The 24,694-nt window shown below is 34.6% G+C and overlaps 6 protein-coding genes across 9 annotated transcripts; 1 reads left to right on the top strand and 5 right to left on the bottom strand.

Moving 5' to 3' along the window:
• The first annotated feature begins 465 nt into the window (after window positions 1–465).
• Window positions 466–2,716, top strand: LOC103829266 (probable inactive poly [ADP-ribose] polymerase SRO2). Of its 2 annotated transcripts, none has more exons than XM_009104917.3 (5): window positions 466–1,427; window positions 1,506–1,744; window positions 1,821–1,954; window positions 2,039–2,140; window positions 2,461–2,716. In XM_009104917.3, the coding sequence occupies exons 1-5, from the start codon at window positions 997–999 to the stop codon at window positions 2,485–2,487; spliced, it is 933 nt and encodes a 310-aa protein (XP_009103165.1). In that variant the 5' UTR covers window positions 466–996; the 3' UTR covers window positions 2,488–2,716. The 2 variants fall into 2 exon arrangements, with proteins under 2 accessions (XP_009103165.1, XP_009103166.1); XM_009104918.3 differs by having other exon boundaries at window positions 474–1,427; window positions 2,039–2,161.
• Window positions 2,717–4,125: 1,409 nt separating this feature from the next.
• LOC103829265 lies at window positions 4,126–7,073 on the bottom strand. 2 transcript variants are annotated; one of them, XM_009104915.3, is made up of 5 exons: window positions 5,543–7,073; window positions 5,272–5,436; window positions 5,029–5,157; window positions 4,802–4,945; window positions 4,126–4,722 (listed from the first exon to the last, which is right to left on the bottom strand). In XM_009104915.3, exons 1-5 carry the CDS (start codon window positions 5,600–5,602, stop codon window positions 4,411–4,413), a joined length of 810 nt encoding a protein of 269 aa, XP_009103163.1. In that variant the 5' UTR covers window positions 5,603–7,073; the 3' UTR covers window positions 4,126–4,410. The 2 variants fall into 2 exon arrangements, with proteins under 2 accessions (XP_009103163.1, XP_033130333.1); XM_033274442.1 differs by having other exon boundaries at window positions 5,029–5,436.
• A 5,222-nt stretch (window positions 7,074–12,295) lies between these two features.
• Window positions 12,296–14,302, bottom strand: LOC103829263. The gene is made up of 6 exons (XM_009104913.3): window positions 14,002–14,302; window positions 13,805–13,912; window positions 13,577–13,729; window positions 13,115–13,264; window positions 12,883–13,026; window positions 12,296–12,810 (listed from the first exon to the last, which is right to left on the bottom strand). The coding sequence occupies exons 1-6, from the start codon at window positions 14,059–14,061 to the stop codon at window positions 12,487–12,489; spliced, it is 939 nt and encodes a 312-aa protein (XP_009103161.1). The 5' UTR covers window positions 14,062–14,302; the 3' UTR covers window positions 12,296–12,486.
• Window positions 14,303–17,777: 3,475 nt separating this feature from the next.
• LOC103829264 lies at window positions 17,778–19,635 on the bottom strand. The gene is made up of 6 exons (XM_009104914.3): window positions 19,462–19,635; window positions 19,255–19,365; window positions 19,004–19,156; window positions 18,729–18,878; window positions 18,496–18,639; window positions 17,778–18,409 (listed from the first exon to the last, which is right to left on the bottom strand). Exons 1-6 carry the CDS (start codon window positions 19,516–19,518, stop codon window positions 17,999–18,001), a joined length of 1,026 nt encoding a protein of 341 aa, XP_009103162.1. The 5' UTR covers window positions 19,519–19,635; the 3' UTR covers window positions 17,778–17,998.
• A 649-nt stretch (window positions 19,636–20,284) lies between these two features.
• Window positions 20,285–22,151, bottom strand: LOC103829839. 2 transcript variants are annotated; one of them, XM_033274440.1, is made up of 6 exons: window positions 21,843–22,151; window positions 21,653–21,751; window positions 21,414–21,566; window positions 21,169–21,345; window positions 20,913–21,056; window positions 20,285–20,829 (listed from the first exon to the last, which is right to left on the bottom strand). In XM_033274440.1, exons 1-6 carry the CDS (start codon window positions 21,900–21,902, stop codon window positions 20,503–20,505), a joined length of 960 nt encoding a protein of 319 aa, XP_033130331.1. In that variant the 5' UTR covers window positions 21,903–22,151; the 3' UTR covers window positions 20,285–20,502. The 2 variants fall into 2 exon arrangements, with proteins under 2 accessions (XP_033130331.1, XP_033130332.1); XM_033274441.1 differs by having other exon boundaries at window positions 21,169–21,285.
• Window positions 22,152–22,296: 145 nt separating this feature from the next.
• On the bottom strand, window positions 22,297–24,439 carry LOC108868970. Its single transcript, XM_018652846.2, has 6 exons — window positions 24,024–24,439; window positions 23,751–23,852; window positions 23,501–23,668; window positions 23,297–23,419; window positions 23,074–23,217; window positions 22,297–22,982 (listed from the first exon to the last, which is right to left on the bottom strand). The coding sequence occupies exons 2-6, from the start codon at window positions 23,844–23,846 to the stop codon at window positions 22,551–22,553; spliced, it is 963 nt and encodes a 320-aa protein (XP_018508362.1). The 5' UTR covers window positions 23,847–23,852; window positions 24,024–24,439; the 3' UTR covers window positions 22,297–22,550.
• Between the last annotated feature and the right edge of the window lie 255 nt (window positions 24,440–24,694).

Genomic DNA, 24,694 nt, shown 5'->3' with positions numbered 1-24,694 from the left:
TAAAAGGTCTTATGCATCATAAATTGATGAGATGAGAGATGTCTATACGTACATCAGAGGTGTCAAAGACAAGTATGGAACTGAAAACATTGTATGGAGCTCCTCCTTGCATCTCAAAGCTAATTGAAGGAAGCTTCTCTTCATCAGTGCTGCAAACAACAAAACAACAGACACATAAATATTCCTTCTTAAGTCAAATTAATGTAGTCTACGCAAAATGATATAATAATGTAGCAGAACTCAAATTTTAAATAAAAATTATATAATTATTAAAAAAAATTATTTTTAGTGCTTAAAACAAAAATTTTAAATAAAATTATATAATTATTAAATATATACATTCAATTTATATTTACTAATTTATTTTTAATAAAAAATGTAATTATCTGCGCGAATGCGCGGATTTGTTTCCTAGTATAAGTAAAACCAAAACTTTAGACAACTGAGCAAGGCATGCTTTGAAAGGAAAAACCTAACCACTTTTAGCCGAATTTATTACCTCTACATGTGGCTACTATCAATCTAATGCTTCCATAAGAAACAACCCATCAATATTGCTTCTGTAGAATATTCTTGAAAACCTTACCATGAAAACAGATTCATTGAAACCAAAACCAAAAATGTAAATAAGTAATTAGAACCTAACTTTTTTTTTTTTAATTTGTTCAAAAGAACCTAACTTTTTACACGCAAAATATGAGAGAAAAGACGATACCATAAACAAACAATAGTCGCGTGGAGAATAATAGTAACAGCGCCATTATTCCCCCGTGGCACGGAACGTAATTTTCTTATAGGGGTAAAAATGTCATTCCATATGTGATCGAGGGAGATGTCTTGTTGCGCAAGCTAAATGGAACTAACGGCACCGCTTGTAACCAACCGTTTATAACGTTAGAGAGAGAGAGAGAGAGGACGACTCTGCTTTCTTCCACATTTTCCCAAGAAAAACTTCTCTCTCTCTCACATTTTCTCGCACTTTCTTTCCACTTGGAGATGGCGGCGCAGGTAGAGATCGAACTCGACAACGGCGAAATTCTCGATCCACTCTCCTCCTCCTCCTCCTCCGCCACCGACTCAACGATTCTTCTCCGCGAAGGGAACCAAGAGCACGACGTCATCACCACGTGTTTCCTCTCCGGCTTAGGCGCCACTCTCGCTAACGCCACCACGATCGTCACTATACGTAAGAAATCCCCCAACGCGATCACCACGAGAGCCAAGTCTCTAGCCTTTCGCATCTTCACGGAAGCCATGGCGAGGAAGAACAACGGAGATCCCAACGTCAAATACGGTTGGTACGCTGGCTCCAGAGAAGATCTCGAACGTATCGTCACGTACGGATTCAGCAGCCGCGAGATCGACGATGATTCTTCGTCTAACGGAATCGGAATCCATCTCGTTCCTTCTAAGTTCTCCCTCTTCGCGTAAGCCCGATCTTCTCCTCTCTTTAATATAAGATTGTGATGGTACTAATTAACAGATTTTTTTTTTTTTTTTTACAGAGCGGAAGCTACAGAGGAAGACGAAGAAGGCTTAAGGCATCTTCTCCTATGCCGTTTGATTCTTGGGAAGCCTGAGGAGATCGGCTCCGGGTCTAAACAAGCGTATCCGAGCTCGGTTGAATTCGATTCTGGTGTGGATGATGTGCAGAATCCTAGAAAGTATGTCGTATGGAGCTCTACCATGAACTCGTACATCTTGCCTACTTATATCGTCGCTTTCAAGTCTCCTCGTCTCACAGGTATATAACATTTTATTTTAATAAGGTTATTTTTGGAGATGCTCTTAGTGCTAATTTTGAGGATGGTTTTATTCAGTTATACGTAACGGTGGCTCTCCGGCTAGACTGAGCTCGCCGCGGGTTAGTTTTGCTGCTCTGATGTTGTCGCTGTCTAAGTCGATGGATACTTTTAGAATGAACTTGATCATCAGAACTTACGATGATTTTAGGGTATGTTCTGCTTTTGTTTTAACTTGATTAATACACGGTTTTAGGGCGTGTTTTACTTTTAATCCAATGTGGGGTTTGTTGCAGAAACGGAAGATTCAGAGAGATCAATTGGTTCGGAAGATGAGAGAAGTGGCTGGAGACAACCTTTTGGCTCAGATTATCAGAAACCACAGAGACAAAAACAAGGTCAGGGTTGTTTAACACAGGGTAAGCAAGTCTTGTTTAGCTTTTGATTAATAATCAAAGAAAGAAGGAATGCTTCTCATCTAATCAAATCAATGGAAAGTGAAAGTTTTGAAACGTCATCTTCTTATTCTTTCTTATCGAGCAAGGATTTGCCAAAAGGCTTATCTTTTCATGTGAATCTCCACATCAGCTTATATTACTTTTTTGACGTTTGTTGTTTCAACTCACGCAAAGTTCGTGGCCATTCGTTTACTTTCTCATCAAGCTTAGAGAATTATATGTTATTGACCAACCTCTTTTCTTTCTTCTATTCCTTGCAGAGAAAGTTTTACACGTGTGATGCGTAGAATGGTGGGATAGAAGTACACACGTCATACACATGCATAGACAAAAGCTCAATCAATTGCGGAAACTATATCAAGAGTTTTAAAGCTTTTTTGTTTTGTTTTCTCCTTTCTGTTAGCTGTACAAACAGAGGATCATCCCTTTATGATATGAACTTTGGGAAATTTGTAAAGACCATTCTTTCACGCAATGAAGTTTTCTAAATTTCCAGAAATTATCAGTCAAGTAACTCAGCTCTTAATACTGCCGTTATTGTACTCATTTGAAATTTCAAAATCCGCCTAAAATATTTTTTCTTAATCACCGTATTAAGAAAAAGAAAAGATATAATAAAAGTGCACCCAATTTGATGCTCTTTTTTCTGTTCTAGAAAGTAAGATTTTCTAAAGTGTCCATGCTTATTAAAAATTCAATAAATATTTATAATTTAATTTTTTTTTACTTTATTATACGCTTTCCAATAACTTTTCACCAATAAAATTTAATCAATTCAAATATTTTCATTTAATATTTCTTAAAAATATAAAAAAGTATCTTACACATATAGAAAATCTATCTTTGTGAAACAAATAAAAAATCTAAAACATCCTACTTTCGGGAACGAATGGAGTATTTTATTATGTAATTATATTTTTAGTTTCTGAAAGTTGTGTGTAAATATGGTATGAAGTTGTGTGTAGGGAGTACAAATACTCATAAACTAATAATGAAGTGTCATCTGTAGACTGTACCTAGAGTTTCTAGGAATTAATGAGCAAAATCTGTCTCTTGGGTCTTTTTATTTTTCTTAATTATTTAATTTTGATAACCTTTATTTTATGTTAGCGATGGAGGTGCTCTAAACTTTATTTTGATAAATCTATGCAATATTCTTACTATGAGATGCTCTAAAATATATATTATCCAAAAATCCTTTTGCCATATGTTTGAGTTATATTTTAATAAAATAGATTTAATTATTTCATTAGTATAATAAGTTTTATTTTATAATTAGTAACTTTAAAATGAAGTTCTGAGCGCTGAAGCATTTTCAGATAGGTAAGTCGTCTTAAGGGCATTTCCAATCCTACTTTATTTTCTACTCTAAACATCATTTTGGAGTAAAATCTTCTCCAACCCACTCCATTTTCAACCCCAAAATAGAGTAATGGCTAAGGTTAACCTTAGCCATTACTCTATTTTGGTGTTGAACTTTTTTTATTTGTGAAATGGTCCTTTAAATTTTCAATGTTTTTATTTTTCACTTAAATAATATTTTAAAATGATACAATAACATAATAAACAAGATATTCTATTATTTAATAATTTTACATAAAAATATATACTATAATTAAAAAATAATAATAATATAAAATAAATATAGCATAAAAGGATCTACAGTTGTGTTTTGCTATTGTGAAAAGACATGTTCGCTTTTGGGAAAAAATGTGTTACATGACATCATGACTACGTGTATAATTTTACATAACATGATAATTAAACCAACTTATATATTGTCTTTTATTTTATTTTTATAATTTCTTGTACTCTTTAATAATAAATGTTTAATTTAAATAAATTATATTTTAAGGAATTTTTGTAAACATAAAATATTTGAGGTTAATTAGTAAATTTTTTTAAGTATAAGGTATTATTAACAATTATTAATAAAATATATTATTTTTGGAGTAGAAAATAGAGTAATACATTAGAGTAAAACCTTATTCCATTTTGGTGTTGCACCATTTTAAAGTAAAATATGGAGTAATACATTGGAGGTGCTCTAAACTCGACTCAAATTGTTCATCTAAAGGATATAATAATCATTATAAATATATATGTTGTCTTTCATAGACTAACGACATCTATTTTGTGAAGGTTCATTTAGGCTATTATTTTCCATGTTTGTTGCCTTGATGCCTTTATGACGTCATTATCATGAGAACTCACGACAACTCTCGGAAGGTCACAGTCGAAAGTTCAATCATCTGGAGCAGTGTTTTTGTGGTCCTGATGGTGATCCCATTAATGTACCATGAAAACGGTGGCAGGTTAAACGGAGGAGAGGGTTGAAAGTATTGGTTCATTATCACTTTCGATGCAATTTTTCCTTGTCCATCACTACATTTTTTGTATTCTTCTCGGGTTTTCGGCAACCTATGCTTGCACAAACGTTCTGAATCTACAAATATCGGCTCCACTTTATAGTTACCCTCAAACACTTTCATGAACATCATTTTCTCCTTTTTATATTTTGCCTGCCCACAACAAGGCAAGAGAAACCCGAAGCAAGTTATGTTTCACAAACACAAACCAAACTTATTGATAGCTTCTTACCGTAAGATCTTTAATGTTTTCGTCGACAATAAGCTTTATGGGGAAAGCTCCAGACCACCACAGGAAATCGAAGGCCACAGTGTTCTCTGTCTCTAAAATCTCTCTTGGACCATCCTTCTTCAAAACCTTTCTTGATTTGTTTTTCTTTATAATTAAAGAAAAATATCACTCTCCAGTATTACTATAGTTAGTATCATTTGAATCGTACAATGATAAGAAAAAAAAACCAGAAGTTGGCGCGCAGACATGTCTATTGACAAGGACATTGGTTTACGCAAATTTTCGAAGGCTGCTAAAGGGGTCACTCCCAATGTGAATTCTATATTCATATGGCAAATACCCCTTTTCGTTGTCACCTTCAAACATAAAAAAAAAAAGAAACATTTCAGATCCAAGAAAAGAAAAATTATAGCGCTTCCTCCAAGGCCAAAGTGGTAATGCATATACTTCGTTTGCTGAATTGTTCTTACCTTCACTTTAGGAGGAGGATCATACCATGGATGCTTTCTCTCTGCAACGTTCCATAGTTTTATTTGCTTATCTTCCTCCTCTGAGTCGTGATATAATTCCATATTATTACTCTCTTTCGGTGACACCGACTTAGATTTATCATCCTCAGATCTCTTGGACCCGGTCTAGTTATAATAAGTATTATCATTAGTTACCTATCTTCGACATTTAACCAATAGTAATTATATAGATTTGGCTTCCTTGGAAAGCTCTGATGGAAATAAATCTGACCTTAAGAGGCTGTTGAGTCTTCTGATTCATCCAAACACCAAATCCAGGAAATCCACCCATTTTTCTAAAAAAATTTAGTACCACAAATGATAGTAATAAGAGAAATCAAATTTGTGTATATTATGGTTTAGAGATCTTTGATATAATGGATGCATCTTGAGAGAATGGTGTACGTTAAATGTTACGTAGGGAAAAATGAGTGAGCAGCTCAACTCCCGTGAGTTATTGACGTATAGGAGAAATCTACATTAGGAAAAAGAAGATCTTCCTATCTGGTTCCTTCAAAGTTACAAGTAGAAAGATGGCATTTTACGTTTTCTTTATAACATTTAAGTAGAAAGGAAGTGCGAAATGGTATCTCAGCGAGAAGACACTTGAAAAATTTCTCTTCTCGAATGGTTTTATGGTTAAGATAACACTCTGCGTAGTGCTTTCTTGATTCATCCCCCTTGGTTCATTTTGTTTTTTCTCGTCTTTTGCCGGGGTGGTCCAACCTTAAGGTTCTGCTTTTTGTAAAAACGTTTTAATCATCTAATGATATTTACAAGTTAATAAAAAAACATTTATGAGAGCCTACCAATTATCTGTGGAGTGATCAAGGTATATGCCCATAAGAGAGGCCTAAATTATGCATTATGGAAAATAAATAGGTAGACAAATGCATATTGTTACAAGGACTTCCCAAATTGACCTTTTTCTCTAACATACAAAGTACCTGACGCAACAAAGTACCTGACACATTTTTGTTTTGCAATTTTTTACAACTTTTTTTGTTTGCATTTTTTTTTAATATTAGTTAGTTAACTTTATGTTTTTAAAATTATTTTATAACATACTAACTTATTCGGCTCGTTAACTAACTAACTTTATGTTTTTAATATTAGTTAGTTAACTTTATGTTTTTAAAACATAAAGTTAACTAACTAATTTTAAAGTTAACGAGCCAAATAAAAGAAATTAGCATGTTATAAAATAAGTTAGCATGTTAACAATAAACATATATATTTACTTTTATACATACGGTTGTGGCAACACAAATGCTATCTGTTTTATACTAGAATACGAACAACTATGCAGACCAATACAAAATTATTTAGAAGCAGATGTGAATTGACAAATATAAAGTATTGGAGCAGACAATTACGTTTTCAGCACCGAGAAAGAATAAGAACTGAGTTTTTTTTATAACAGCTTAAAGTATACATGTAGAAGTTTCTCCGTCGTTGGATCAGGCTCCCTCAGGGCATTTTTTAACATGCTCCGCTGTCGAAAGAAACCAGCCATTTTAAACCACAGCTGTTCGATCAGACACATGGAAACAAAATCAGCCATCAAGTTTTTGCTCTGTTTCGGGTGTCAATTGTTTTTGATTCATGAGGACTGGAAAACAAAAAGATTTCAAACCAAAGAAAGAGAGAATGAGAGAGAGAAGAAGAAGAAGAAGAAGAAGCTTTGCGTCAGAAAAAAAAAGAAATTAGATTAGAAATGAAAAGAAAATTGAAAAAAGAAAAAGAGAGAGATACATGCTGCAATGAACAGCACACGAAGTGGAGTTTCAGACTGTCTGGCAGAGAGAGTGCGCGTGGGTGCATACATGCATATAATTCTCTCATATATGCCATTTTATAAAATTCCAAATCGTAAAGTAGGTGTAATTCCAATGATCTAGTATCGTCAGATGCCACCAAAAAAAAAAATCTTGTGTTAGAACATTTAGATAATATAAAACACTAGAATTTCGTGTCAAAAACTAATTTTGCGGTAGAATAGCATAATCAAGCGTTAGCCTCATCACAAAATCATAATTTTGCACCAAAGCTGAGGAATAACACATTTTCACCAGCATTTCAGAGCTGTGTTGTGGTAAAAATTTGACTTAAATGAAATTGGCGCAAATATGCAATTTTCCGGAATCTTTAGGTATAATGCTAAGCTGCAAACTTTTAACCTGATCACAAAGATACACATTTATAAATCATCACGTGTTCTTTAAATCTCATGGCTGTGATACAATAGTTGATTTGTTAGTAGTTGTGATTATTATATTGTAGATCAGTAAAACTTGATGAACCCGCAACTACGCACAGTTGCTAAGAATGTTAACCTCATATAAATGAAAAGAAAGAGATTACAAATAAGTATCCCTAACTAGTAAGATAAATGTTTTCTTGCCAAAAATGAATAAAAAGTAGAGCATTACAATTATGGAAGAGTAACGTCATAACAATTATCTGATCCAAATCATCATTACTGATCCAATATTTTTTTTTTCAGCATCCAAATTTTGTTTTTGAATGAACTTAAAAATTATATTCAATCAAAAACTATTTGTGCATTATACTAAATATTAAAAAAATAAGTCATTTAGTTAATTTTCGCTTAGATGTCAACCATATATGAAGTTTGAAAAATTTCTATCCACTATATACTAAAGCGCAAGTCGCACGCCCAATCCTAACATGTGGAAAATCTTTAAAACAAAAATTTCCAGAAAAATAAAAAAACAAAACACGTGGATGAATTTAAAAATAAGATGAAGTTTCAATACAGGACAAATAACTAAAACAAACGGTTTTTCCGTTATCATTAAACAAAAAAAATCAATCCTTCATTTTCTGAAACTGAAAAAATTATCTCTACTATATAAAAGGAACTAATTTAGAGATTCCTAAGCTATGCCACATCAGTAAAAATATTTCTATCCAATCAAAGTTACACATCACTTTGAGTTTAACAAGCCTAAATAAAATCCAACTTTAATCGAAGCCCGTTCTCTAATCATATTACAACGAAGCCCATTTTCTTTAAACAACAAACTTTCAAGAGATTAAATATGACACATTTATTCAACCGATCTTTTTCCTCACATTCCCATGCCTTTTCTCTATACCTTCTCTACAGTTTAAAGAAAAATCAATAGTCATCATAAATCTTATCATTTACTTAGTTACTTAGATCTGTAATTGCCATCTTCCACTAATTCTACTAGCTCCATATAAATATGCCGATGTATCCTTCCGCAGCCAGAATTTCCCTCACAGTTGGTCGCCACCGACTTCCATGCATGCGTGGCTAAGCAACTTTTCTGGCGAAGCTATCTACAGCCGGGTCCAGTTTCGATTTGATGCTTTTGGAAAAAATAACAAGGTTACGACATTTATAGTTACAAAAATTCTCTCTGAGATTTTCATTTCCATTGATCTTTGATTGGTTTCATGTCCGAAATCAAGAGAAAATGTTGAAGGGAACGATTACCACCATGGTAACACGTTTATTTCCATGGAGCTTTGATTGCACAACTGCGCAAGAGCTCGACAACTCAATCAAGTACAATATTTTGCATTTTTAGCTCATTTACTTTTCATTATGTTATGTTATGAATACATTTGAATGTGCTTGCGTCTGAATTTTTGCAGTTAATGGAAAATTATTAGCTCTGTTATTTTTTCCTTTTTGGCGATATTAAAGATTTGAAAATGGATGAACCATAGTGTCTTCCGTGCGCGAGAGACTTACACTTGGAGGATAGTGGCTTTGAAGAAGGTTAGATTCGACAAATTTGAGCCATAGAGTGTGTACATGGCAAAAGACTTTGTGATACATTTTAAAAATAACTTGAAGAAATATTGTGATACTTAGGAGACTCAATTTAAGGATAACATATGTCTTTTCGCAGAAGTTACTCTTCCTCAACTGCCACATGGCATGGTTCAAAAACTATTAGTGAGTTGACTAACTCCCAGCTTTTGGTTTCAGCCAGAGCCGAGAGTGTTCATGGATTCCAAAAATTACGCGAACCAGAAAGTTCAGAGCTTAGAAGCTGTGTATCCAACGTTTCCGTACGCCATGCCGATGACAAAGAAAAGTGAATTCTTTGAGGTTCTTTCTATTGTTTTTTTCTCTTCTTTCGTTCTTCATCTCTATATGATGGGGTTAAATGGTATAGGATGTAGCTTTGGATCTTTTTCTTTAATTTTTTTAAAAAAATTAAACCTGTAGATTTTGTAGCTATAGTTTTAAATTTAATTGATGTGTTAGCTTTAAGTAAAATCGGTTATCACCTTCCTTAAAATCTTATTGCATATGGTCTAATGTGTACATTCATGAACTGTTTCCTTGAGCAGGATAAGCTGGAGAAGATGAAGCTCCGGCAGGATTACCGGAGCTTATGACACTCCAATCTCATAGGGACTGCTTCTACTAAGTAGACCTTGAGAACCTACAACATTGTAAAGGGACAGCACATGATAGGATAGTTTATTCAATGTAAGTAGAATGCCCTAAAGGTTAACATTGAAGGGTGTATTTTTCCATATATCTTAACATATCTAAAGAGTTTTACATGAAACGAAAGTCAAGTAATTCAGCTCGAGCAAGCATTCCCAATAAGTTGCATCCCAAAGTCCTGGCTCCAGATGGTCAGAGTTACTAAGATCTTAAAATAATTTAGCGTGGTCATAGTTACTAAGATCTTAAAATGATTTAGCATACTTGAAAAGTAATATGGGCACGCTTGAACAAACCAATAAAGTTCCATTTGAATGCAAAATCTGTTTTAGAAGCACATCGATTGGGCAAGTAATAAAATCAGGCAAGAAAAAGAAATATGATAAAAACATGAACACCAGTTTCTCAAACTTAACTCTAAACAACAGTGAGCGAAGCTAACTACCATACCTCCTTGATGATTCTCTCACCTCCAACACAACTTCCTTAAAAAAAAAATTATGTCTACCCTATCATTTTAAAAATATGTTTCACTTTCAGATAATTTTGTTACATCTATACTATATAATTAAGAAAGTTAAATGAATCATTAATTCAAATTGAAAGAAAACAACATAGAAACAAATAGTTTTTAAAATCAAATATGTATAAACATATACAAATAATTTATTCCAAAAATGTTATAAAATAAATAGTGAAATTTTAGCTGAGAGATAACTTAAAATATATAATAAAACTAAACTCATATATATATATATATATATATATATTTTTCAGTAGTTTGGTGATATGAATAAATTTTCTTAAAAAAAAATCAAACTATTAAGTTAAAACAGTTTATTTTTCAAAGTATAAGAGGATTAAAAATTTGGATTAAAACAAAAAATTAAATATTTTATATTTGATGGATATACAAATTTTTGGATGAAACATTTACCAAACACTATTATATACTATTTCTCCTATTTTAAAATAGTCAATAGATTTATAATTAACACCCGATCAAAAAATTAACAGCTGAGAAATTACATAAATGTAAAATAAAAAACAAAGTGAAATTTATTAGTTCAAAAAATCACAACGAAAACTCAAATCCATCACCATATGTTACACATTATCTTAGACATTTTAACTTTTTGAAAAGTAAAAAGGTATAAAATATTCAAATATATAAAGATGCAAAATGAGTTTCAAAAATAATAATAATAAAAATGTAAAATAAGTTTATAAGGTACAATCCGCGCTACGCGCGGACAAGAATTCTAGTATCCCTAAATTTAAGCACATCATTACCATCACGTTTAAAAATAAATCATTTCATCTACAACTCCTTAAATTATGGCAAGTTTCAAACGGTTTCTTTTTTTTTCTATATAACTTGCAATCAATTTGTTTATTATCTGTTTACTCTCCCTTTTTTTTTCTCTACAGTGTGTAGTCTTCTTCTTCGTCAATTTGGTTTTAGGTGGTGAATATAGCAAAAATGTTTATAGTTATTTCCAGGTTCAATGTTCTCTTCTTAACTTGATACTCTCTTTTATTTTTCTGCATGATGCCAGTGGATTTCCCTCCTCCTTAAGAGTTTAGTTTTTCCCAAAAATGGAGAATCAGATCACGGTCAACAAAACAACAACCCAGGTAACGATAACTATAAAACATAATTTTTATATATTACTCTTTTCTATTTTTTAACAAAAAAAGGATTTTGACTATTTACTGTGTAAATAGATACAAAACATCAGACCTTAATTTGATTTGGAATACAAACGTGAGTATTTATATTCAGTTTAACATAAAAATTATGTTTAAAGCTTTTTTTTCTTCTAGAATTTATGGTTATAGAACAAAAGAAAAGTTAGGCCATCTTACTATTGAGGAATTTGAAAATGGTATAGTTGCTGTAGTGGGAATTAGATTAAAGTCAATGGTTAGAAGATGTATTTTAGTTAATTGTAATATATTTTCTAAGATAGAAATATATCCACATTTCTATAATTTTTATTTTTATCCACAACTATTTAGATTTATTTTCAGATTTAATACAATTCTAAACAAAATCAAAAGTAAATACAATTCTAATCAAGTTTTATTTTACAAACTTCCTATGTTGTTTAAAAAACTACCTAAAACAGAAAAGAGATAATATTTTAAATAAAATAATTTTCCGAAACTCTAAAATAATAATTCAAGAACAAAATTTTCTCTTACACACACAAGCTAAATTTGTTAATTTTAATATTAAAACAGATTAAGTAATCAAAATAAAAAAATAAGTAAGATTAAAATCAAAATTTTAATTGTAAAAATCAAAATTTTAATCTTAAAATTTGATATTTATCTCAATAGTGTTGGAAAATATTACAAACATGTAACCATTTTAAAAATTATATCAAAATTATTGTTTAACCCCTCCCCCTTTCAACCTATTTGATTAAATTTGAATACACCACTGCTCATATATAAAATATTTGACAGAAAATAATTTAAATATGATTAAAAATTATAACATAATCAAATAACTTTAAATACAGAAAATAGATCCGTGCATACTAGTTATATATTAAAAGATAAGTCAATTAAACGATTTTTGTTAGGTCTCAATCATAAAGAAGTTTAACAAATTGTTATAGTTTGATTTTCAAAAGCTTTAATATGATCATGACCGTTTATTTTGGTGTATAAACGCTTCAAGCGTGCTCTGAACCTTTTTTGGTAAATTAAGATCCTAGTACTGTACTTTTGTTTATCATGATTACATATTCTCTAAGATCTTGGAGCAAAGCCTTAGTGAATTTGATGGCGACCCCTCGGATGAACCAAGAAACTGGTGGTATATTAAGAAGAGAAGATGGCTGAAATATGTGCTCCATTGTCACCTTTGACCCAATCCTTCCTTTACCGCTGCTACATTTTTTGTACTCTTCTTCACTAATCCGCGACCTAGACTTGCACAACCGTTCTTGATCTACGTACAGTGGCTCCATTTTCCAGCTACCCTCGAACACTTTCATGTGCTTCACTTTCACTTTCTTATATGTTGCCTAAGCAATAACACATATTAATTCACCGAAAAGAAATTGGTTCTTGTGAGAAATATAGAGAAGCTTTCTTACTGTAACTTTTTGATGGTTTTCATCGATGATTACATGTATTGGGATAGTCCCATTATACCCAAGTATCTTCCATCTCAAAACTTTTTCCACTTCCGTAATCTGCCTTGGTCCATCCTTCTTTATAACCTTTGTTGCTATTGTGTCCTTCAAAGGAATTAAAAAGACCATACTCTCAATTATTGCTAATAGCAGATACTCAATTTGAATCATACAATTAGTGAATTAAACAAACCAAACGTGTGCGAAAATGGTCCTTGTACTTTCCCATTGAGTGGAAAAATCCCATGTTTCTTGGATCAGTGAACATCTCGAAGACTGCTTGAGGAGGCCATCCCAATGTGAAATTTATGTTTAAATGGCAAATGCCCTCTTTTGTTTTCACCTTCAAAAAAATATATATAGAAGAACGCTTGAAGACTATTTTCCCTAAATTCAAGCATTTCCTATAATAAAAACAAACAAAAATATATATCCAAGAGTATTGAGATTATAGTGATTGGTTGGGAGGTAGAAAATGATTTTAGCTTTAGTTTTTATCTACAGTCTTAAAAACTACCAATCATGTTTTATATTGGTTTTTAAAACTACAACAAAAAAAATAAAGTTACTGCCAAAAAACACAATAAATAGACTAAATTTTAAAGTTAATTTTTTACAGTTGCAGCCCAACCAATCAATGATTCTTAGCTAATACCTTCACTTTAGCAGGTTCATCGTGCCACTGATGTTTTTTATTTTCAGACATCCAAAGTCTTACTTGCCTCACCAGTTCATCCAAGTCATAGTACTTAGGATCGGTAGCATACAGTGGCATAGATTTAACATGGTCTATTTCCATGGATTCAGCCTACAAGAAAACAAGAAGAATTGTTATCTCATTTACATAATTAACCACCAACAAAAGTATTTGATTTGCTATTACCTTCTCTTTAGGGGTTATAGCAGGATTCCAATACCATGGTCCCTGAAGATACCTATCTTTTTCTGAAAACGAACTAGATTTACCCTTCTCAGATCTCTTGGTCGACGCCTAAAACAGTAAACATCATGATCTAATCTATTCAATTAACCGATATAGTAGACTTCCAAGGGTCCTTTGATTGGTGGAAATGAACTGACCTTAAGGGGTTCTTGAATATTCTGATTGATCCAGCCACCAAATCTGGGGAACATACCCATTTCTATTCCAAAGTTAGTCTACAAAAACTAATGCTTATCTTATGAGAGCAAGAGTAAGTGACGATCTAAAGATTTTATATATTATAGTTTGTGGAATGTTAGTTAAAGTATCTGCATCATGAGAGAATGGTATACGTTAAGTTCTTCGTATGGTGAAACAATGAAGCGGGCAGTTCAGTTCTCGTGACTTATATGACGTACAAGCAAGACTTTCCTCAGGAAAGAGGAGACCGAAGTGTTCAATAAACTGTAGAATGACGAATCCTGTCACGGATTCAAAACCTATCAAAGTCCGTACTCCTTTTTGGGTAAATCTGCAATATTTATTCCGAAATTTTATTATGGTTACGTTCGCCACAAGCTTTGAGTTTGTGTTTGGGTTTCGACATATGACAAGAAGCATTTATTTTTAATTTTGAAACTTTTCTGCTTTACTTTGGGATTTAAATCTTAAATTGTAATCTGAAAACTTCGTTAAGGGTGATAAATTATTAATCAGATTATGATTAATTTGGGTTCATAGAAATACATTTTTAATCTTTAATCCATTGCAATGCTGAAATATTTACTTAGAAACCTAATAATATAACATTTTTCCCGTTGACCAATTTTTTGCCAGATTGGATTAGTGTTACTACATATGAAGTGGACAATGGTGGTGGGAGTGGTAGTTTGTTTGTTTTTTTTTGCTAAGAATATAAATATATTGAACAAAATAAAAGTTGAAGTTTACAAATTGTCATCGAGAAGGTGTAAAATCTTTATACTAACATTCTAGATCCTAATCATTCTAATCATCCTAACCCATGAATCCTAAAGGTAATTACTTACTAATAGTCATGATAAACCAAATAATCAATGATGATTTAAGATTAATTATGATTAGTGATCAAGATAATCAAGCAAACACAATATACCGAGATGAAAAAAAGTTAAATATTGAATCTTTCACCAAAATATGTTTTGTGTTTAGGTAGATAACAAGATAAGTTCTAAGATTAAGTCTAAAAAGTATTTATAGAGGCTTAAAACTTGAACCGGGTCGACCCGACAAACTGGGGTTTGACCCGAAAGACAAATGGATGAGATAGTCTTTGCATCGACCGCGAACGGCCTCAACCCGCGGACGTGGTCCGCGGTCTGTAGCTCCAAATCTCGACCTCTCGGACGAGAATCTGCGGCCTTGCATGCTCCGCCCCCGTCGTCCGCGGTTTATCCACAACAGATGGGTCTCTCAGACCGGATTCCGCGGCATGCTCTCGTCCGCAGTACACGCCCGCGGCCGACCGCAATAAATGGGTCTCTCGGATCGGATTCCGCGGCCCACCTTCGTCCGCAGTTCATGCCCGCGGCCGTCCAGCTTCACTCCATCTAATCCACTTATCTTGCCCAAGCCTTCATAACTTCAACTTGAGCCTCACGAAACCTGAAATACCACAAATGCATATGATATGCACCTAATTGGACTCTAAATGCATACTAGGTGATTCAAATGAGTATGGAAATGACAAGTAAATCATGTAAAATCTCAAGACATCACTATACCATGTCCTCTTCCGCCTCTGCCACCTCTTCCACTCGACTAGTTTCTCTCGGTGTACCACTCAAGAAACCCGATAATCTGCCAACACTCCTTCTTCTCGTGTCCAGTTCTACCACAGTTGTTACACGCTACAGAAGATCAGCTTCTTGCTACGGTTGCCATCACTCCTCTATCCCAACTTCCGCTCCTTCTCTCGACAGTTTTTAAGTCACAAACCCCACCGTTATTTCTTTAGACTCACTTCGAGAGGCTCCTAGTCTCTTCTCTTCTCGCACAACTCTCTGATATATAGAGTTAAGGTCTGGCAAAATCTCCATTCCGATAATGTTGGTGCACACATTACTGTATCTTGCTTCATCTAATCCCATGAGGATGTGATGAACCTTTTCTTCTTTTTACTCTTTCGCATACACTTCTTCAGCCTTACACGTACACGTAGGGATAGGCTTGCAATTCAACAACTCTTCCCACTTCTTAGATAATCTCCCAAAGTAATCCATAACATTAGATCCTTCTTGCTTACACGAAGCCAGCTCCCCCTTGAGCTGATGAACTCGCACGGCACTTCCTACTGAGAAGCGTTTCTTGAGCTCTGTCCACATCTTGTAGGCATTAGGTGTGAAAGAAACAGTCGATAGCAGTACTGGAGATATCAAAGCTCTTATCCACCCGACTATCAGGGAATTCGCCGTTCTCCACATCTTCGCCTCCAAAGGCTTCTCCGCTTCATCAGGAATCTTCAAACTCCCGTTAACAAACGTGATCTTACGCTTAGCACGTAGCTCATTCTCGAGTTCTAGTGCCCACTCGGCATAGTTCTGTCCGGTCAAGACCACCAGAGTAATCGCTGTCCCCGGATTGTATGATGGAACCAAATAATATGGCGACAAGGCTCCTTCGCCTGCAACACTCGACGAACTCACCATAGACTTGCTGTCACCCATTTTCTTCTTCTTCTCTCGTCAACAAACTCTACTCAAAAATTAATTTTGGTGGCTCTGATACCATGTACGACAAGAGAAATATGAGAAAACATCTTGTTATTCACATTAGCTTACGTACATTGTTATATACATCTCGGCACACCCGAGATATATCTACTTGGTATTTATCGTAATTTATCTCATACAACAGAATATTCTCATCTAACAGGTATGTCTGTTCTGGATCCTTCTAGAACCTTAACAGTAACTAAAAGCTGTTCCATAGCATATTCATTTTGAACTTTTGGCGCTAGCAAGAAAGAAATGTTTAAAGAAAAACTAACATGTCCAGCCGCAGATGCACGGTTTTTGTTGAGTATGGCATTGACTTCAGCTGACAAACATATCTAGAAAAACCAGAAACTGAAACATCATAACTAAGCAATGAACCAAAAGGAAGGAGGATTTATAACATATGTAGTTTGCATTATTTGAGATTATTAAGTACGGGTACCTTTGTCTCCAATGGGCCCCCAGTGTTGGAAATCTGAAATTTGGCAACAGAAAGATTAAGAAAATGACTAGTAGTAAGATACTTTCTTATCTTTCTTTTATATCAATTCATCATCTTTTTACCCTAGTACTGATCTTAGTTTAGTGACTATATGAACCTAACTTTGATAGTAACGCAATTACATCAGTTGTGTTACCCTTAGACATATACTTTGATCTTTGAATATGAGTAGTATTAACTTTGAACACATAAGTCTGTCATCCGAGATCAGTAACACGATCATATCCATAAACACTCCTGGTATCTTTAAATTCATAGATAGAGCTAACCAACTAATAAAAGAAAGGCTAGATACTAGTACATAGAGTCCTCGACAATGCCCTTTCAGGGACCTGGAATCATTATTGCTTGATGGTCCCCGAAGAAGAGTTTTCCATTCTTTTATTTGTGTAGAAGAATCTCTTGAGTAATCTCTTTTCCCTTAACAGCCTTAGAAAAAAATCTCATGCTGTAGTGATTAGACATATAAGGGATTCAGAGTATCATGCCTTACCTTGTCGTCGATCTTGAAAACCGGGAACCAAGTCGTCCAAGAAGACGCTAGGAGGGGTTACGATGGATTTAAAGCCTTTAAGAACCATTCTTATGCAGGTACTTGTGCAACGGGAGTGATAAAGATAGTGGCGTGTTAGTTGGGAGAGTACTATATATAGAGAAAGAAATGAAGGAGAAGGAGAATCTGAAGGGTGAATCTTCTTCATCCATGGGTTACAGTTTTGAAGAAAGCATTAGGGATATAGATTAGAAAGACCTAGGAGAACAATAGATATTAAACTAATAAATAGTTTATTATTTAAATAGAAAATAACATTTACTTAATTTGTATTCTGATTGGTCAATTATTTTTAGTGAGGTGGATGGCTAGATATTGATCCTCATTGGAGATACTCCAAACATTTAATACTCCGATTCTTTTAGTTTAGCTTCTTTTTCTTTTTCTTTTTTCTTTTTCTTTTCGATTGATTCAATTACTTTAGCATACACCTCCGGGTCTACGGTCTTCATTTTGTTCATCCTGATTACATGTTCTCTAAGATCTTGGAGCAAAACCTTGGTGACTTTGACGGCGATACCACGGATGAACCAAGAAACCGGTGGCACATTAAGAAGAGGAGATGGCTGAAATATATGCTCCATTGTCACCTTTGACCCAATCCTTCCTTTACCGCCGCTACATTTTTTGTATTTTTCTTCACTAATCCGCGACTTAGACTTGCACAACCGTTCCTGATCTACATACAGTGGCTGTATTTTCCAGCTACCCTCAAACACTTTCATGTGTTTCACTTTCACTTTCTTATATGTTGCCTAAGCAATAACACAAATTATAGTTCAACTAAAAAAATGAACGAAAATAGTTGGTTCCTGTGAGGAATATAGAGAAGCTTTCTTACGGTAACTTTTTGATGGTTTTCATCGATGATTAAATGTATTGGGATAGTCCCATTATACCCAAGTATCTTCCATCTCAGAACTTTTTCCATTTCCGTGATCTGCCTTGGTCCATCTTTCTTTAAAACCTTTGTTGCTCTTGTGTCCTTCAAAGGAATTAAAAAGACCACACTCGCAGTTATTGCTAATAATTGAGTCTTAAATCCGAGTCATACAACTAGTGAGTAAAACAAACCAAACGTGTGCGCCAATTATTCTTGTACTTGCCCATTGAATGGAAAATTCCCATGTTTCTTGGATCAGTTAACGTCTGGAAGACTGATTGAGGAGGAGATCCCAATGTGAAATCTATGTTTAAATGGCAAATACCCTTTCTTGTTTTCACCTTCAAAAAGAAAAAGAGTTAAAGACGTTTGAAGACCAATTTTCCTAAATTCTGGCAATTCCCATAAAACAAACAAAAATATATTCCACGAGTATTGAGAGATATGTTTGATTCTTTGCTGTTACCTTCACCTTAGCAGGTGCATCGTTCCATGGATGTTTTTTATGTTCAGAATTCCAAAGACGGTTTTGCCTCACCAGTTCATCCATGTCATAGTATTTAGGATCGATAGCCATCAGTGGCATAGATTTAACATGGTCTAATTCCAAGGATTCGGCCTACAAAAGAAATAAAAAAGACGAATCGTTATCTCATTTACATAATTAACCACCAACACAAGTATTTGATATTTGATTGCTGAATTGCTACTAGTTACCTTTTCTTTAGGGCTTAAATCAGGAACCCAATACCATGGTCCCTGAAGATACCTATCGTCTTCTTCTTCTGAAGCTGATCTAGATTTACCATTCTTAGATCTCTTGGACGTCTACAACAACAAACGTAATCATGATCTGATCTTTGCAGTTAATTAACGGATATATTAGACTTCCAAGGGTCTTTTGATTGGTGGAAATGAACTGACCTTAAGGGGCTGTTGAATATTCTGATTGATCCAGCCACCAAATCCAGGGAATACCATTTTCTATTAGAAAGCTAGTCTACAAAAACTAATGCTTATCTGATGAGGGCAAGAGTAATGACGATCTAAAGAGTGTATATATTATGGTTTGCGGAATGTTAGTTAAAGTATCTGCATCCCGAGAGAATTGTGTACGTTCAGTTCTTCGTCTGGTGATACAATGAAGTGGGCAGCTCAGTTCTCGTGAATTATATGACGTATACGTATACGCAAAGACCTTCCTGATGAAAGAGGAGACCAAAATGTTCAATAAATTGTAGAATGATGCCTGTCACGGAATCTTTAAACTCACAGATGTAGCTAACCAACTGAAAAAAACCAAAGGGATTCGTGGAAATCTTTCTGCCGATCTTCACAACCTCACGGCTCTTCCTGATCTCTCTGGTCTCACTCGGTCGCGCTGAATCATCACCAAATTCTCATCGACACTGTTCGCGAGAACAATCCGTTCTCTCATTGGGAACTTCCCGAAACCATCCAAGAAGCTACGTCTATCCAGAAACTCACCCTCACCAGTTTTAACGTTACTAGGAATTCAATTAGTTCTCTTATCTCGTACCTTTGTGTAATTTGGGATTCAAATAGTTAATTGATATGTGTTTAACTAGACATATAAACGCTAGGGAAAATATAAGGATCCAGAGAACCATTCTTGCGCAGGTATTTGTGGAATGGGAGGGATGAAGATATTAACGGGTAAGTTGGGAGAGTCCTATATATATATATATACACTGATGAAGGAGAATATGAAGAGTGAATCGTCATCCAGAGGTTATAGACTTACAGTCTTGAAAAAGGCATGATGTAGTGTACGACTTAGGAAAAGAATAAATATTAAACTAATGAATTACTTTCTAATTAATTAGAAATTGACATTTTCATAAATTGTATTCTAATTGGTCGATTATCTCTAGTGACGTGGATGACTAGATGTTGATCCTCATTGACTATAATCCAAACATTTAATACTTTGATTCTTTTTGTTTATGTTTCGCCAGCACCCTTCATTTTGTTCATCCTGATTACATATTCTCTAAGATCTTGGAGCAGAGCCTTGGTGACTTTGACGGCGATACCACGGATGAACCAAGAAACTGGTGGCACATTAAGAAGAGAAGAGGGTTGAAATATATGCTCCATTGTCACCTTTGACCCAATCCTTCCTTTACCGCCGCTACATTTTTTGTACTCTTCTTCACTAATCCGCGACCTAGACTTGCACAACCGTTCCTGATCTACGTACAATGGCTCCATTTTCCAGCTACCCTCAAAAACTTTCATGTACTTCACTTTCACTTTCTTATATGTTGCCTAGCAAGAACACAAATTAGTTCACCCAAAAATGAACGAAAAACAAATTGGTTCTTGTGAGGAATATAGAGAAGCTTTCTTACTGTAACTTTTTGATGGTTTTCATCGATTATTACATGTATTGGGATAGCCCCATTATACCCAAGTATCTTCCATCTCAAAACTTTTTCCACTTCCGTGATCTGCCTTGGTCCATCCTTCTTTAAAACCATTGTTGCTATTGTGTCCTTCAAAAGAATTAAAAAGACCACATTCTCAATTACTATCAATTGATTCTTAAATTCGAATCATACAACTAGTGAATAAAACAAACCAAACGTGTGCGCCATAGGTACTTGCCATTGAATGGAAGAAATTCAGGTTTCTTGGATTAGTGAACATCTCGTAGACTGCTTGAGGAGGCCATCCCAATGTGAAGTCTATGTTTAAGTGGCAAAGACCCTTTTTTGTTTTCATCTTCACAAAAAATATGTAAAGACGTTTTAAAATTACTTTTTTCCTAAGTTCTAGCATTTCCTATAAAAAAACAAACAAAAATTATATATCCAAGAGTGTTGAGATTATGATTGATTCTTTGCTATTACCTTCACCTTAGCAGGTGCATCGTACCATGGATGTTTGCTATTTTCAGACCTCCAAAGTCTTACTTGCCTCCACAATTCAGCTAGGTCATAGTATTTAGGATCGGTAGGATACACTGACATAGATCTAACATGATCTATTTTCATGATTTCGGCCTACAAAAACAAGCAGAATCGTTATATCATTTACATAATTAACCACCAACACAAGTATTTAATACTTATTGCTGATTTGCTATTACCTTCTCTTTAGGGCTTGCAGCAGGATTAAAATACCATGGTCCCTGAATATACCTATCTGTTTCTGAAACTGAACTACTCTCAGGTCTCTTGGTCGACGCCTACAACAGCAAACATAATCATGATCTCATCTATTCAAGAACCGATATAGTAGACTTCAAAGGGTCCTTTGATTGGTGGATATGAACTGACCTTAAGGGGTTGTTGAATATTCTGAGTGATCCAGCCACCAAATCTGGGGAATATACCCATTTCTATTCCAAAGTTAATCTAAAAAAACTAATACTTATCTGATGAGGGCAAGAGAAATGACGATCTAAAGATTGTATATATTATGGTTTGTGGATGTTAGTTAAAGTATCTGCATCTTGAGAGAATGGTGTACGTTAAGTTCTTCCTATAACGAAAAAATGAAGTGGGCAGCTAAGTTCTCGTGAATTATATGACGTACAAGCAAAGACCTTCCTGAGGAAAGGAGACCCAAGTGTTCAATAAATGGTAGAATGATGCTGCATGTCACGGAATCAAAACCCATCAAAATAACCAATTTTTGATGCCCTAATCGTATAATGAGTTTTGTTTTGAATTTTTGGAATCATGATTTTGATGACAAAAGAATCATAATTCGTACAGAACTAAAACAGTAAAATCTAATTGTCTGATTTTTATTGTTGTTGCCTCTAGAGTGGTTTAAAAGAACTTAATGCCATTACATAATCATTATCTGGAGGATATAATTATTTTAATTAATAATGATTTGTCAAGATATATGAAGCCCCTATGGATACAGATACTTAAACACCCTCTATGCTGGATTTTATCTAAAGCCATTGGAACTACGATGAGATTAACAAAGTATATCATTGCAATAACTGAGAGGATGTTTCTTTTATAAAAGGTTTAAATCTTCCTCCGATTGGTAAATCTCCTCCCATTACACCTCCTCCTCGATCTCCATCTGTCCTTAATGTCCTCAACTTTTCTCTTATCCAATTCGTTGCTGTTTCTTACTTGATCATCATCACGGCCTCCTCCGCGGATCCTAGCAGCTTCAGCTAGAAGATCTTCAATCATACTCTCTGTGGTTTTAGTGGTGATCCCACGAATATACCAAGAAAGAGGAGGTGGTGTAAGAATAGCAGAAGGCTGAAACATCTGATCCATTGTCACCTTAGACCCGATCCTTCCTCGTCCGTTGGTACAACGATCGTAGTCTTCTTGTGTTTTCGGTTTCAAACGCTCACACAAATGTTCGTCTATAAACAACGGCTCCACCCTCCAACAACCCTCAAACACTTTCATGAACATAGTCTTCTCTTGTTTATAATTGGACTTCCCTCAAAATAAGAAAGATATAAAATCAAATTTGAATTGATGAAGACATACAAATTCTTGTTAGGGATATAAAAGAATATATGTATACCATGAGATGTTTTCGGTTTTCTTGGACAATTAGATGTATAGGGAAAGTTCCAGCCCACCAAAGAAACTTCCAGGCCGCGGCTTGCTTCACCTCCACGGTCTGCATTGGTCCATCCTCCATCAAAACTTTTCTTGATATGCATTCCTGTTTTTGGATTAAAATTAATTGCCTTAAGTATCACTTACACCATTCAAATCATCCAGGACAAGACCATGCAAAGCACCTTAATGTTTTTGAAGTATCGTTTGTTGTCTGGATGAGTGAAAATTTTGTAGACTGACTTCGGAGGCAATCCTACGTTAAATTCTGCGTTCAAATGGCAAAACAAACCATTTTGTGATTTCACCTGAAAAAAACATCAAAATTTGAGGAAATTTTGAAAGATTTGAAATATGTCAAATCTAAGTTTCTAGATTTTTCATCTTACCTGCACATTAGGAGGTTGATCTATCCATGAAGGGTTATCTCTCCAAGCTTGTAATTGCTTCTCTAACTTCTCCTCCTCTCTTTCCTCATCATGAGTAGTCTCTATCTCTAACACTGGCTTAATCATGCTTTGTTGCTCTTTGACAGTCCTTAATTTTTTGAACTCAGCCTACAACCACAACAATTAATCTGAAAATTTTGGAACATTTGACTAAGCTTCTTGGGTTGTTGAGATGAATATTAAGTTTGACCTTAAGGGGCTCTTGAATTTTCTTACTAATCCATACAAACACATCATTATTTTCAAACGATTTCTCCTCTGATCTTGAAATTTCAGATCCACCCATTTGTTTCTGTAAAATTAGATAACACAAAGCAGAGCAAGATGAAATATAACTGATCAGAACAAATAGAAAGTTAACTTGAGGGAAGCTAGTGGAGAAGGTTTGATTGATTTAGATGTAAACAAAAAGTGGTTAGTGATAATATCAAGAATCAGTTGGTGGATGTTGAGTGTAACATACGTAAGGGGTACTAAAAATCTGGAGGAAGTTCCATTTTCGTGAGTTCCTTTGTGGACGTTAAAGCATGTGCGGAAAATCGGCTGAACATTGCTTTCCACTCGTTTTACTGACCTGTGTCGCAAGTCGAACCCGTGAAACCCTAATTTTTCTCCTGTACAAAACTACAATCTCGTCGGGTCTACTACAACAAGATAAATTCAAAGGACATTTCAAACTCAATAATTATCTCTCCTTTTTTGAAAATAGTTTGATCAAAAAGTTATGTGCAAGCGTAGGAGCCAAAATCTGCGTAATTGTCTCTTTGTTGAATAAGAGACAATAACCCCATTTTTAACAAGGCTGTTGGAGAGAGACGTGACATCTAAGCATCGTGGACTTGTTTAGATCTGCGATAAATGGGCTTAAGAACTAAGAGCTGGTTAAAACAAGTAAGAACGTATATGAATCCGTAGTTGGTTTTGAAAACGCTCTCATGCGATTCTAAAGGCGATTAGGGTTCTCTTCCCTTCCGCCGCCGTCGGAGCCGCCTCACGCTCTCCGGCGAGAAATCTCTCCCTCTCTTGTCGTGTTTTCTCTCATGGCATCCTCTAGCTTAGCTCCGGTGCTGTCCCCCCTTCCCGTTCCGCCAGATTTATTGTTTCTCCATCCATCTCCAGATCCAGTGGCCTTCT

Source organism: Brassica rapa, chromosome A07 (assembly GCF_000309985.2).
Source record: "Brassica rapa cultivar Chiifu-401-42 chromosome A07, CAAS_Brap_v3.01, whole genome shotgun sequence".
NCBI lineage: Eukaryota > Viridiplantae > Streptophyta > Magnoliopsida > Brassicales > Brassicaceae > Brassica > Brassica rapa.
The sequence above is the reverse complement of the archived record's forward strand: the minus strand, read 5'-3'. Positions and strand labels throughout refer to the sequence as shown.